The following is a 15,888-nucleotide window of genomic DNA, read 5'->3' as shown; positions in this document are numbered from 1 at the left end:
GTATCTATTCATGTACCCGTGAATGGGTTCCAGCAGGCGTTCTACATGACAAAGCTCTCCAAACGGCCTCTACGTGTTGGATCTATATCCCCACGCACGCCTTATAAATGACCGGGCTCGAAAGACCCGAGAATTTAAAACGGAGATACAAATAATTTAATCGATCGCAACGCCGGGCCGTGCTCGTTGATATCACCATCTCCCATGATGAGAATCTCGTGAAAGCCGAGAAGGACAAGTCCAGTAAGTACCTAGACTTGGCTCACGACCGGCAGCTTCGGCCCTGCCCCGCTGCTGGCGGCACCCTAGGTTAGGTTTTTAGGGTTCCGTAGCCAAAATGGCAAAAACGGAACCCTTATAGTTTCGTCATGTCCGTCTGTCCGTCTGTCCGTCTGTCCGTCTGTCCGTCTGTCACAGCCGATTTACTCGGAAACTATAAGTACTACAGTGATGAAATTTGATGGGAATATGTGTTGTATGAACCGCTACAAAATTATGACACTAAATAGTAAAAAAAAGAATTGGGGGTGGGGCCCCCATACATGTAACTGAGGGATGAAAATTTTTTTTTCGATGTACATACCCGTGTGGGGTATCAATGGAAAGGTCTTTTAAAATGATATAAAGTTTTCTAAAAAACATTTTTCTTAAAGTGAACGGTTTTTGAGATATCAGCTCTCAAAGTCGTAAAAAGTATGTCCCCCCCCCTCTATTTTTATAACTACGGGGTATAAAATTCTAAAAAAAATAGAGGTGATGCATGCTAATTAACTCTTTCAACGATTTTTGGTTTGATCAAAGTATCTCTTATAGTTTTTGAGATAGGTTGATTTAACTGTAATTTTGGCAGGTGTATAAATTGACATAATAAGTTTATTATATTTGCTGCTACGGAACCCTTTGTGCGCGAGCCCGACTCGCACTTGGCCGGTTTTTTTATAATGTGTTTATATATTTTGTAAGTGGTTTTGTATTTTACTTTTATAATCATATTATAAAATAGCCTAGCCTAAGAGTTCAAATGAATAAAAAGAAATAATAATTTAACACTTTTAAATGATTCACGGTTATTTTCATTTCCTATACCGTGATTTGTTTACCGTCTATATCCCGGTCATTATAAGTCTAATAATAATTTAATTTATTTAATAAACACTTCACTTTCATTAGTGATCTACGAACCTAATTTCAGTTGAACTTAACATGGTGGACATTAGGGACATAAGGGACTGGATGCAAATTTAATATTATAAATGGCATGAACCGCAACGCTACAATGCTTTATGTTAAGCTCGAAAGAATCGAAAGCTGTTATGATGATAAATTCAACTTCAATAGTTACACATTTCTTTATGGTATACCACATACAAAACGTAATTGAACGTAATGATTTATACCGATAATTACTTACACAGGATATATGTTATTGAATAGTCTGATTAAATAATAAAATAAATGTCCTAGACTAGCTATAAAGTTGCTAGTGCCTCTAATCGCTGGGAGTAGAAATAATCCTAGCGGAAGGTAGCGGAGGATCAGCAGCTATGAAGTATTAAACATTTTTATTGCCATTATGAGCACCGGTATAATAAAACAACTAGTTGAACAACCCAGGTAACGAGAACTGCACTAATTGAAAACATGTTCATATATAATTTGTTTTATTATGTAACGTTTTAAACAAAACTAATACATATGTAGGTACATATACGAGTATGTTATGTGTTAACGTATTAGCAGATCAAAGCTGTTGGATACAGCGTGAGAAGTCCAGGCTTTCTCTGAAGTCTGAATTAAGCTTTGAAAGAATACTTAATGTAACATATGTGTAATATAACTACTTATAAGTGTAACTATATCGTCGAACCATTCACCATTTTGGATCAAGGTTTCTGATATGAATAACTATATAAGTCACGTTTGGTACTTGTATCTACCTAAATCTTACAAGTTACGAAAAAGTAAGTAAGTAAGTAATAAGTAGGAGTTGAAATGTTACTTCCTCAGGTAAATCAAATCACACTTTCAAGGAAGTGATAATTAAACACTTCGCATGAAACATAAATAATTTTAATACCGATGTATAATGCGCATATTTATCAAAGTAAGTTCTACAGTACCAAGGTAGAAAGTGGCATGTGCTTAAGAGTTAAAAAATTTCACCGCAAAAGAAGGAACGTAAAACGTATCCTGAGCGCAAGCGACTAATTTCAAGAAAAAATGCAAATAACGCAGCGCACACGTCGAGCGCATAGACTTATTCGTGAAAAAATGTCAACTTCGTTAATTAGCGGTCACGTATTCAATACACGTATTTTAAAGTATGTAAGTCTTAGGTAGTTGATATATAAAATGCACATTATACTCGTATTGTACGAAATCCGAATCGCGGCCGGATTAGAACTTTGAGATAATTTTAAGATAAGCAAAATATTAGCTCTAGACACAATATAGATTATAAATGGATCATCATTCGCTTGCCCTTATCGCAATTAGGGGCGGCGCAGGATGTCTTTCCTTCCATACATCTCCACGAACGTCATCTCATGCATTTACTTGCATTCGTTTCATATCATTGGATAAATGGATATGTCAGTGAAAAAACGTGATTTCTGTCATAATGCTATTGATTGCTATTAATCATAGTAGTTTTGTACTTTGTATAATTTATTGAAAGTAGTTTCCATAGAGTAGGTACCTATGTTAATATTTTTTTAATACAGTTGCTCAAAAAGTGCCCGTTTTTTGGCTGTTTAGCATGCGAGAAGTTGGATTTTACGCACTAGTGCGTAAAAAGTATGCGTTCCATTTTACGGGGTTACATTCTGGTGGCCTATAAACTATTGTCATATTTTCACTTGTCAGAGCACTATTTACATAACATTGTATGCCATAAAACTTGGAAGTCAGAATAATTTTTGAACATAGCTGTTTTACGCCATAGCTGGGTTATGTCATATTTTTTATTGCAATATTTTTTATGTTTATTAAATTTTAAGTCATAAGTTTGCTGAGCATAATTGTCTTTATTTCGACGTATTACTATGCATAGTATTAATATTGTATACAAAAAAGAAGTCATAAATTTAAAAATCATAATACGTTCCATTTATAACTCTGTTTAAGCTCGAATTTAATGTACTAATAAGTAACACAAATCTCATATGACATAGCCCAGTTAGGTGCGACGATGACAATTTCATCGACAAACAAACAGTTTACAGAGTAGGTTTAGGTTAGGTTAGACCTGTGATTTACACAGAAGCAAACGTATTACAGGGTAGGTTTAGGTTAGGTTAGAACTGTGACCACACAGAAACAAACGTCTTACAGAGTAGGTTTGGGATAGGTTAGAACTGTGACCACATACAAAAACGACCAGCTTACATAGTAGGTTTAGGTTAGGTTAGAACTGTGATCACACACAAATAAACGGCTTACTGAGTAGGTTTAGGTTAGGTTAGAACTGCGACCTACACAGCAACGAATGGATTTTATATTAGGTTTAGGTTAGGTTAGAACTGTGACCACACACAAAAACAAACAGTTTACAGAGTAGGTTTAGGTTAGACAAACAATTTACAAATTGTAAAATTTTAGAAATATTCATAATTGAAGTAATATTATGTGTAATAAATTGTACTTAATTAAAACAAAAAATTAAAATGTTTGAAGGGGTTATAGTGAACTATTATGGCTGATAATAAATATGCTAAAAATCGTTTGTATAAAACAAATTATCAAACCTGATGTGCTGATAGTTAGTATGACATTTGATTATTATAATCTAAGTTTGTATGAATAAGGAGTATATGACATCTATTAAGTATGACACTAATTATTAGAGCAAAAGAAGTATGACAAAAAATAATATGATTTCCTATATGTATGCACATTGATGATGATGCCGTAAGTTGTTATGCGCATAGAAGATATTACAAAAAAATATATGCGACCCGATATGGACCCCATTTTACGCCTACTTATAACGAACTTCTCGCACTTATAACGAAATGTACTATTTTGATGAATACTTTTGCATATTAAATTGTATCTTGTTTTTTAATGCATGTTAATTATAAGGGATCATCCATAAATTACGTCACACGTTAAGGGGGAGGGAGGGGGTCGACGAAGTGTGACAATGTGTGACAAGGGGGAGGGAGGGGTCCTAAATTTCGTGACGTCACATTTCAAAATCTATCATAATCTAAGGGTTTTATGAAAACCTCATAAACATATATATATACAAATACAAAATGATCGGTAACCGGATGAAAAGCCAAAAGTAGGTCTATAGTCAGGTAAGATAGTCTAGGCCATTTAGAACATTCTTATGTCTTGGACAAAATTTGATTCGTCGTTTTTAGGGTTTTTTTTGAACTTCTCGGTGAAAACGCCAAAATTTCAGACTAAATTGATAAGCGTACTCTTGTTACTGTAGATAGTTGTTTTGGTTTTATTTCGTATTGTAAAATGTCTATCGTATACCATAAAATAAATTAGACATATCTGTGTCTAAAGAAAATTAAACTACAGCAATTTGAAAATTGAATAACATAAAAAAAATATTTAAGCGATTACTTAGGTCGAAAAAAACACTAAAATTTGTCTAAGCCATGTATAGCTAAAAATGTTGTAAATGGCCTAGAATATCACCTATTCTCGACTTTGCATCTGGTTATAAATATAAGATACCAATTGTTTTGTCGACCGATTCAGAATGTGGAATCTTGAGCGTTACGGGGGTTTCAAGGCACGTAGGTTAAATAAATTTGTCACTCACACACCAACACGTGGAAAATATTAACTGCAAAACATCAAACAATGTAGTTTGATTCATATTTTTTTAACATTTAAGAGTCAAAAACATCATTTAAACGTTTATTCTACCAGCCACATCAAGTTAAAATTTCTTTGCACACTTGTAGATAAAAATGAAACTTTGTTTGAAGTATCAAGAGAGCCTTTACCCGTTGGTGGAGTGAAGAATAATTTAAGTACATAAATGGAAATAAGATTGATTTCTACCCGCTGTTTTCATTCAATAATTTGTACGTGTAAATTTGCAAAATATGTGACGTCACACTAGGGAGGGGGGAGTCTAACAAATGTGACCAGCTGTGACAAGGAGGGGGGGAGGGGTCAAAAATCACGATTTTTAGTGTGACGTAATTTATGGATGATCCCTAAGATATCATGTTTTGAAAAGAAGTGGCCCGCCGAGTTTCTTGCCGGTCCCATAGTGGATACCCCCCTCCAACTGAGGGAGGGACTCAATCTTTTCGAGGCTGTGAGGCGTAGGGTTAGAGCCGGCGTAGCTTTATTTGACGTTCATATGCGCATTGTAATATGCTTACTTGGAAAATAAAATATTTAAAAATATTTTAAGCGGGTTACTCACGTATTAAGTCGATATAGCGTTCGACATGTTTCGGTCCAATTTCGAGGACCTTTCTTAAGAGTAGCGACCCCGCCTTTACATGCTACTCTTGAGAAAGGTTCTCGAAATTGGACCGAAACATGTCGAACGCTATATCGACTTAATACGTGAGTAACCCGCTTAAAATATTTTTAAATATGTATGAGTCTCACGGGAGTTTTATAGTTAATAAAATATTTCATTTCATTTCATTTCATATTTTATTTCATTTCATTTCATGCATTCACTTGCATTCGTTTCATATTATCATTGGATAAATGGATATGTCAGTGAAAAAACGTAATATAAAATAAAATACGTAATATATTATCAACTCACATTTTCCTAAAGTTCGAATCGCGTCGTCAGTGTGTTTATTTTTTGTAACTTACATAAGAAACATATGTAGCGTGATAAAAATACTGACACATTTTACTCCTCAGGTCCCATATCTTGAGCGTCCGGTCGTGGCTGCCGGTGATGACTTTGGTGGGCTCCCCCAGAAATTTCGCGGCCATCACTTTGGCGCTGTGGCCCGTAAGCGTATGCTGCGGACAAATATATAACATTATTGGTTTGTGCATAAAGATAGTACATAATATTTTAAAGGATTATTATACAAATAGATATGTAGCTAAGTTACACAAGACTCAATTAAATTGAAATGTAAGAATACATTTATAAAAGAGCGTGCGACTTTATATGAACCCTTGTTCAAAAATCCATTCAAATTAGAAATATGTCTCTTTGTTTGTCAGTCACATTTTAATGAAGAAAAACATCGCGAACAAATTCTGACTAATTCCAATAAGGCCTAGTGTAGCATCAAGGTGGGAAGGTCAGATGCAGGTGGCAGTCGCTTTTGTAAGTGCGATTGTTAAATATTATTGGATATCAAAGAGGTTTTCAACGTACGAAATTCGCGCACCTTAAAACCTAGGAAATTATATCCGTGACAACTTTTATGCTAAAGTCTGTCCTCCACCTCGGATTTCAAAATGGTCATCATTTTCGAAAATCCCATCGGAAGTGCCCTGAATGGCTTCGAGAAAAAAAATAAGTTAGCTTGCTTTGTTTGTTTTGCTCGACTTGGCGACGGCACTGACGTGTGTTAAAGATATAGATAGATAGATTCTGATTTATTGGTTGTTACATAATATGTACAGTCGCAAAGTTAAGTATTCAGCCAAGGAAAACCTAGTACCTAATTATTGTATATACATAGATCTTAGTTATACTGCACAGGATGTCAATTTCCAGGCTGTTACCCCGTAAATCTTGTAGTGCTTATAGAGAAAATCAGAGTATTACATTCAATTATATGCCAAATGATTGAGATCAAGCTAGATTAGCATATTTCCTAGGATGGAATAGCGTAACAAGTAGATAGTCAATTAGCCTACTGGTTGATGGGGCCATTTGCGTCCAGCGCGGCTCCCGGAGCTACGACGAACGATTATTGTCCTCTGTTTACTGGCTCGTTATCTTTGCACTGACCTAACTCACTGAGACCGCGGCGCACCGTGGGGTATCGGTTTTCAACACAAGAAGGCCAGGGCCGTTCATAACAGCTGTGCCGAATCGAATAAAACGCAGCGTAGCGTTCATTTGCATCCTAATTGATTGTTCATTAGTGCTACTTAAGACTGTTAGTAATTACAAGGGGACGTACTTAGTAAACGCTCGGTGTCGGTTGTTGTTAAAGTTGCGTTGTTTCAATTAATGACTCACGATTTGTATCGATTCCTGAAGAAAAATAATATAACCATCAATCCAAATTAAAGTACAGTCTTAATACTCTTAATTGAAATAAAGCATGCAAAGTTTGGCATGCCTGTTGAAGGTACGTGTAGTGTAAAAGAAGAAGGAAAATTCCCACATAAAATATCAATAAATGCTCATTGAGCCGATGACTCTCACGTCATTCTTCAGTCAATCTGTGTAAGAATGTCCTGTAATATTTATTTATTTATTTTTATTTATTTATTTATTTATTCTTACTGCCCGCGATAAGGTGTCGTGACGCGGGCACCTTAAGACGTAGAACTAGTAGGCTCGCAATGAATAAGAGCATAATAATTCACCAGTAACAATCGCGACGTGGTAAAATATTTACAACGTCACCGTTTGTACAGTATGACAGATATGTAGTTAAACATGCCTGACACGCTTAAAATGTCTCCATAACTCCGTAGTAATGCGCGAGCGGGCGGTTGACCCGCTCTCGCCGTTCTTAATTGCAGACAAAACACTCCGTTATCGGCGCGGTCAGCGAGTTTCATTCCGCTTATGTGGAGTAAATACTAGCATAAACAAAGAGCGGTCGCATAACGCGGCGGAACAGCGGTCTGCACTTGCCGCTGCGACGCTACTGCCGTGCGTAAGCGCATGTCGATATTCGATATACTTATGGATATGGGCGGTCGAGTCGAGCTTGCGTTTTTCCGCCCGCCTAGCGATTAAACCACTTTCCGATTATTTGTAGATCCTTTTGTATAATTATAGCATTTAATCTCTTTTAGGAACTTTGTATAGGTAAATTTAGAGGTATTTGTATTCAAGGTCTATTAGAATTTAGAAGTCGCATGACTTTAGGCGGTCAGTCTGACCTAGTTGTTAGTGATCCTGCCAGCTAAGCCCTGGGTTCGAATCACGGCAAATTTATTTGTGTGATTAGCACAGGGACATTTGTTCCTAAGTACAGGGATTGTTCCCCCCATTTAAAAAATATTCTGTCTAAGATATTTAAGGTACTTTCCCTTCATGTCTTGGGACATCCAGTATATGATGCCTATGCCCACACTTCACGTGATGTTTAGTTTGGTACTGAGTCATCTGTGCAAGTTGTCCTTGTGACCTTAACAAACGCGATATACCGGGTGATTCCTGTTAAATCTGTTAATGAACCAAACTCCGTGTCAAAGTTTTACGAAAAACAAAAAAATAAACACGGCGTATGGTATATACTTTGTCCTAACTTGCTCTCGGGATGAGACCTGCAGTAGCAGAAGCAGTGGGAAATGAACAGGCTATAGTTGTCATAGAAAATAAGTTATATCTCATCACAACCAGGAGGTAATTAAACTATAACTGTAGTTCATTATGTAGTACAGTCTAGCGGAAGAGTCTAGGCGTTTAATGTAACGTGTAAATAGTAGTCAAACAGTCAAGAAATTAGTGGCAATGATAAAACTACGACATCAAGATTAGACCCTTTCAAGTTGCCTGAGGTACACAAAACCGGAGTGGCATCTTAACTTGTCTAAGTTAATTTGTCAGTTAGAAAGGAAACGACATGCGAAGTAAACGTACGGAACTGGTTCGGAAAGTAACGCGGGAGCATTCTGTTTACAAATATCATTTTTATCTCGCACTGATCTTTTGGCTAGCGGCACCGATGTATCGAGTACAACGTTTTAAACAGGGTTATCTTTTCAATTTGTTAAGACTGAAGTAGGCCAATTTAAATGTTATAACGTTTATATCCATCCAGAGTTACCCAAACCACTTCGTATTTTATTTGTTTAGTGCCTGGTTTTATATTTTTGGCGCGTCAACTCTTTTGTTAGTGACTGTTAATCTTTTAAAGTGTAAATCGCATCCGTACGAAGGCAACGGCGAATGAGCAGTGTCCCTGATGAATTGATGATGGTAAACCTATGCGCAGTTAGTAATTTCCTCGGTGGCTAACGGCACTTGCCGGCTCTTACTGGCTACTGTTCCGGCCGAATTCGATCCCGCGAGTATGTTCGGCGAGGGGGAATTAATTAAATTTAATTCGCCAGGCGCCATTACCGGCGAGCAGCGTTCCCAGAGAGCGCAACGGGACCTTATCATCGCTTTTAAAATTTATAGTTACGGATAATTAAGTGTACGTATAGTGGTTTGGTTCGTACGTCGCGTCACGAATGCAGGTCGGTTATACGTACACTGTTTCGGGTTATTGCCGCGATAGGCAGGGCACGCTAATTGAGGGGGTTAAGCGATACCATCCGGACAAGGCCCGCCGACTCTAACGAGCTAATATAACTATCGATATCGCTTTCCTACCGGTTTAGATTGCAATTGTACACACTCACTCGTAAATAAATCTCTACAGCACAATAAACACGATTCAGAAAAGGAAAAGTATTGTCGTAGACAATACTTCCTTGTTTGGTGGGAGAGTATGAGATTTTACTCATTGTTTATTTGTTAGCAGCGAGATATTCAATGCCTATTACATGAATCATACCTAATATACACAATAAACTACTATTAGTTGAAGATACTAATTAGTTACATGCCCGATTGATTCCAACCGAGGCAACTGAAATCACAGTAGAAGAGCTTCTGAGAGCAATTTTGTAACACAAACTCCTATCCAATGCAGATTCCTGAATGCATATCAGATAATTGCGAATGGTCATTTAAATGTATAAATATCGCACGTGCGGCCGGCTAAATAACTCACTCCTTATAAATCAGTTGATTTGAATTGCGCTCTCTCATTAGTGATTCCAGCTGTGGTGCGTTGAGCTGAATAACACAACTTATTACTTTGGCTACACAACTAAGCGCATTATACAGAATCTAGTTTTCGATATCACACGGGCGACTTATCTCACATAGATTACAATTAATGGCCACACGAATTAGATGAAAGAGCCAACCCAGTAGTCGAACTCATTGCTTGTCATCGTCGGTTTTGTTCAATATTATTACCTCATAATTTAGTTCCGGTAAAAAAAAAAGAGGATACCGCTCTGTGAAATGCCTCACCATGCTGTTCAGTGGCATTAAATCCCTAATTAAGTTTCATTACTCGAACTGCAATATAAACTTTCTCTTCATTAATTTATCCTTACAATAAACTGGTATCATTTAAACCGTTTCGGTTTTAATTGTTTTATGTAACTACATTAAAATATACTTTAACGAAAAGGATCAAACTAATATGTTTTGGTTGGAAAAATTCAAGTATAACAATGAAATACTTATGTGATGATGGATTAGGTAACTACATTTTACATACACATTTGGCTTAGGTGCCAAGGATCGGTTAGAATTAGACATCGATTTAATTTTTAGATGTTGTGAAATTCAAAATGATGTTTGGATTTATGTACTTACTAATAATAAGGGATCGGATGGCGTAGGGATGTGACGACCCCATCGCCCACTGGTTTTACCAGTGCAATCAGTCAACGCAGGGCAGCTTGTGGCGAGCTGTTGGGGAACAGCGACCCCACGTACCCGAGTGCTCCTGGGGAGTTCTGTTACTCGTAATTACAGGACTCTCTACCTCTGGTTTGCCTTGGCTGGCCGTCCAGAGTGGAGTCGTTAGGGCTACATGCTCCAGGGGTGGAAGTGAAAATTTGCGTAAGACGCGAGTTGGTACAGTGGCTTAACGGCCACTGGGCAGAAAGCGGTGTACACCTCTCGACACTCTTGAGTTCTCACACCGGTGTTGCCCTTGAGCCATCTTGGATGTCGCTTTTTGTGGGGACGAGTCACCGTCTGCTAGAAATAAAATTGGATACCGTTTTATTAGGCAGGCGTCCGGTTTTTTATCCCATAGCCCAGTATTTAGCCCATCACTTTCATCCAATAGCCCAGTTCATTTTAGATTCCATTAACTCTCAAATAGTCCTTACACCCTGGCGGGTGTTGCCTCTGCGTGTGTCCCACGCCACGATGCGGGCAAGGGCAGCATCCGCCCGGTGTACCCCTTACATTTCATTAAAGTGTCAAAAGGGCCTCTACGCGTTGGCTTCGGCCCCGCGCACGCCTTCCAAAGGTCCGGAACACCATTGTTCCGTCATGGGAAAGACATACAGATTGTTGATCATAATATTTTAAGATTGGATATCATATACATTAATAAACGGCATTCGTCGCCTCGCAGATTATAATATACTTTTAACGTTCTCGCCGGCGCCATGAAAATGGTATACGACCTCTTTACGACAACAGGATGCGTATCAACAATATCGGAGGTATAAAGCATATATTTATGTACAGTATTTTGAAGAACACTTTATGGAAACTTAAATAATTTTATACGCAGAGCTTAATTGCGCCTTCAAGGTGTGAATAAACTCTCATTTTGAATTTATAATTACAGTAAAAAAACCTTTTAAACTACGTATTTTAATAAATAAAGAATCATGAGCTAATTACGAGAAAAGTAGGAATTATCAAATTTAACATCATTTAAGGGACGTCTATTTTGTCATTAATGTTCTTAGGTATAAAACTATTGTAGCCACAGGAGATACATCGCAATATTTATAATTTTTAAGAAAAAAAAAACCGCCTTCCATTGGGGTTCTGGTGATAAATACTTTCAAATGTTGGATTATGTTATCAATTCGTCTGTATATTTTTTAATGTTTGTTATTAGATATCTCCGTCATTTCTGAACAAATTTTGAAATTTGGATGATTCTGAAATACTTACAGATGAGAATGATTATCAGAATGGAACTCTAACCAGGGGCGGCTCACTCTTTATCAGCAGTTCCACTGCACCAAATGTCACTTTTCTGGACGTAAATGCATGCTGTTCTTATAAAAATACCAAAGTCACTATAAGTGTGCCGTTCAGATTTGAGGAGTTCCATTCTGACCATCATCAGGAGTTCCACTGCACCAAATGTCACTGTTCCGTACGTAAATGCATGCTGTTCCTTTAAAAACACAAAAATCACCATATGTATGCCTTTCAGATTTGAGGAGTTCCCTCGATTTCTCCAGGATCCCATCATCAGAACTGGGTGCAGAGAAAAATGGGACCAATCTGTATGCATATACATTCAATCAAAAAAAAATTTTCAAAATCGGTCCAGTAACGACGGAGATATCGAGGAACAAACATAAAAAAAGAAAACAGACGAATTGAGAACCCCTTCCCTTGAGATTTGGAAGGCGGTTAATAACTAATGTACATATTTATCAAATAACAAAATCTGTTTTAATAATTCTTATGTTAATTTCTATTTCCATTTGGAGTTCTCCGTGTGAAAGACATAATATCATTTTTAAGAGTAATTAAATAGATATTCATTTGCATAAAGGATGGACAACACAGTTCATTTTGATTAGTATGGTATCAATAAAGGCGCAGAGGTTCTATTTCCATTTGGTCTCCGTGTATATGAAAGACATGTTTAAATAGATATTCATTTGCATAAAGGATGGACAACACAGTTCATTTTGATTAGTATGGTATCAATAAAGGCGCAGAGGTCGATGTTCCCGTGCGAAGCGGACTTTTTTTATTTTGTACCAATTAAAAGCGGTCCACTCTACGGTATCGTCTAACGTCAATCAGATTGCTGTTAGTGATCTCCCGTAGACACAGTATATATGGCTTCTGCCTCGTAAATAGGTGTGACTTTTTAGTTATCACCTTGTTACCGCATCATTGTTAACCATTAAAACAAGTTGAGCCTATGTGTTAACTGAAACGAGTTGGCTAATAATTGGTGGTGTTAAAATTTGTTACTATGATAATAACGCCATAAACTATTATTTCTTCAACATATCTTCGGCGAGATGATGTCAAATTAAATTGACGAACGGAGTTGAGTATCAACATTGATAGATACCACGCACCATTTGCCAATTTCACCATGTCTTATTTTATTTCTTTAACAATAAATTAAATATGTTTACCTACATGTAATAGTCGTATATGTATATTGTTTTTATCATATGGTAAAGAACCAAAACCATAACGTAATAATAATACTATATACCTCACACTTAGCCAGTTTCTTTTCGTACTCCAAAGAATCATTTATCTCTCGACTGTGTGAAATGGGAGGGCCGTACAAAATTTGTTAAAATTAAGCACAATTTACACATCAAGTGATGGTAGCATAAATTATATTTTATGCCTTAGGCATTAGATGTTTCGCTATAATTATTTAACACTTAACATACATCTGGTATTGTTGATCGAGCAATAGCGAAGGTCTCTGTTTCAGCTTGGCCAAAATGCTACTGTATGTCCGATTGCTCTCCTCTACAGGTAAATACCTCCCTCACAATTGTTTTGAACCATTGGCTCGGTACTATGATTAAATAGATTTACAGATCATCGATTCAGGAAGGGGACATTTAATTCCTGTTTTGAGGGATAAAAGTGGCCTTTTTCTGTTGGACTTTATGTTGCCAGTATAAAATACTAACGCAACGGATTGAATACATGTAGATTAAGTGTATACTATGTACTTATATCATCGAGTACGCGAATTGCATAATAATTTGATCATACGTGATGTGAAAAGCAGCATGAGTCACTTGGTGGCGAAATATTTTCACCTTGGCTGTTAAGACTTAGGTACATAAATTCCTTACTAAGTCACTAGGTACGCTCTCTTAGATTTCAAAGTACACCCAGGCTTAAATCATTAAATCCTTTACTTCTTTCACGATTCCATGTAGGCTATTAATGTTATCATCGTAAATATGTTATTTTGCTCCCTTGTGAAAATACTATTTTTGTTGATTCGGTGTTTGGAAACTTTCAGAATTTGTAATACTTAAATAGGTACCATATTCTAAATTCTGAAAGTTTCCAAACACCGAATGTAATACTTAAATAGGTACCATATTCTATTTAATTTTTTGCTTACTGATTTAATAAATTGATTACTAATACCAACTAACTAAAAACCTTCTGCTGTCACGATACGGTATCTGACGATTTAGGCCGTGCCAAATATACATAGCACGTTCTAAGATAAATGCAGAAGAGATAAGTTTTTGGGAACTAATAATGTGACTAATAATGACGTGTAGATATAATGTACGTACTTAATTAAAATTGGATGACGGTGAAACTGATTAGTGATTACTGATTAAGTAGCTCGTAAGCGAACCGTTATTCCGGGCTGTTTTACTAATATAAGATAAGAAAACTGACTTATTTAAATGTCCGTAGCGGCAAAAACCATATTTATGTTTAATTAATAGTCGATATTCATTGAGTGAATTACGAATACGATTGAAACCTGTTCGCTACTTTTATTGGAAGGGTCCTGGGTGGCTAGCCGAATGGCACAATCGCTCACGAAACGCTCACGAAACGAAGCGCTAGTAGATATCTATCTCTATCGCGCTTGCGTATTGGCGCGACAGAGCCAGCGGCGTATCGCTTTCGTTTGGCGTCGGAGAAATGCCATTCGGCTACGGGGCCTGATCGCAAAAATTAATTATACAAACCAACCCTCTGTAATCTGTAAATGAGTACATGGAATTGAATTTGTGATATTTGATTACACTGACTTCGGATTTTATTTCATTTGTTAATTTTATTGTGCTTTGTGTATTTCTGTTTGTAAATGACGATCCTTATTGGGAGAAACTATTCCTTTTATTATTTTCAATTTATAATGTAATTTTTGACGATCATGATGAGAAGATAAACATAACTTTGGCATGTAACAAATTTATAGTGTAATTTTTATCATGAAATAAAGAAATCTAAATCTAAATCTAAATCCAACCAATTAAATTTATCAATGCGAATATATTTTTGGCTGTGGCTTTGTCACATTATGTAAGCTAGAGATTAAATTTGGTATGAAAACAGTTTCAGTTCTAGGAAAGGACATAATAAGATTTATTTTTCCCGGAAATCTTTGTACTCGGTCAAAATGGCCGGCAGAAGCTAGAACCCAATTAATCGTTACTATTTTCTATTTCAAATAAAATGTTTTGAGCTATTCATTTGGGTCGCATGTTGCTTAGTGTCTTATTTCTTTCTGTTACTAACATTTACATTTACAATTTCACGTTAATATAATATAATTAAACGGGGAGCCAACTTTCTTTACAAAAGTATGTACGGTGTCAGGCTGAATTATTTGCTCAGTTAAAAAACCAGTTCTTTTTTCCAGAAGGTACTTTAGAAGTCGTATTTTGAGTTTTATACTCGTTTACTTTTGTTTTTATGGCCCGATGATAACGAGCAGTTGCATGCTCTTTCGAAACTAAGTAGTTACAATTTAACCGTGACAGTAAACAAACCAGATGCATCTTATGTTTGTGTTTTTTGATCCAATCCCAAAATTCACGTCAGTAAGTATTAGTGAAACAAACATTATAAGTGAAACGTTAGTCACAGTATCGATGAATATTAAAAATGACTAAAATTAAACACGACTTAGTCTGATGTCATTTCTTGCCAAATTTTATGTAAGAGATGAATCAGCTATGATATCTACGTTAAACCGTTATCGTTATAAATACGGACGAAGTTATTAATTATGATAATCCATCCAATCTGTCAAAATCATCACGATTCTGTGATTAATTGCTATTTGGGTGTTCTTCGTGTTACGTTACGTCAAATACATAGTATTTATTGAATTTCACTGTCAAATTAAGGTCCGAAAGCGTGAAACGTGCGTCTAATGTGGGAGTGAGTTTATTGAAATGGATCGTAGTAAGCATAATGTAAAGAGACAGCGGTGA

General features: G+C 36.5%; 1 protein-coding gene across 3 annotated transcripts in view; it reads right to left on the bottom strand.

Annotated features, from left to right (window-relative positions):
* LOC125234258 (autophagy-related protein 16) overlaps window positions 1-15,888 on the bottom strand; it is a 246,859-nt gene that overhangs the window by 46,115 nt on the left and 184,856 nt on the right. For all 3 annotated transcript variants that reach the window (XM_048140473.1, XM_048140480.1, XM_048140488.1), the window contains one exon: window positions 5,850-5,970. In XM_048140473.1, coding sequence (XP_047996430.1) covers window positions 5,850-5,970 — 121 coding nt within the window. The remainder of the gene's footprint in view (window positions 1-5,849; window positions 5,971-15,888) is intronic.

This window comes from Leguminivora glycinivorella, chromosome 2, assembly GCF_023078275.1.
Source record: "Leguminivora glycinivorella isolate SPB_JAAS2020 chromosome 2, LegGlyc_1.1, whole genome shotgun sequence".
NCBI lineage: Eukaryota > Metazoa > Arthropoda > Insecta > Lepidoptera > Tortricidae > Leguminivora > Leguminivora glycinivorella.
The sequence above is the reverse complement of the archived record's forward strand: the minus strand, read 5'-3'. Positions and strand labels throughout refer to the sequence as shown.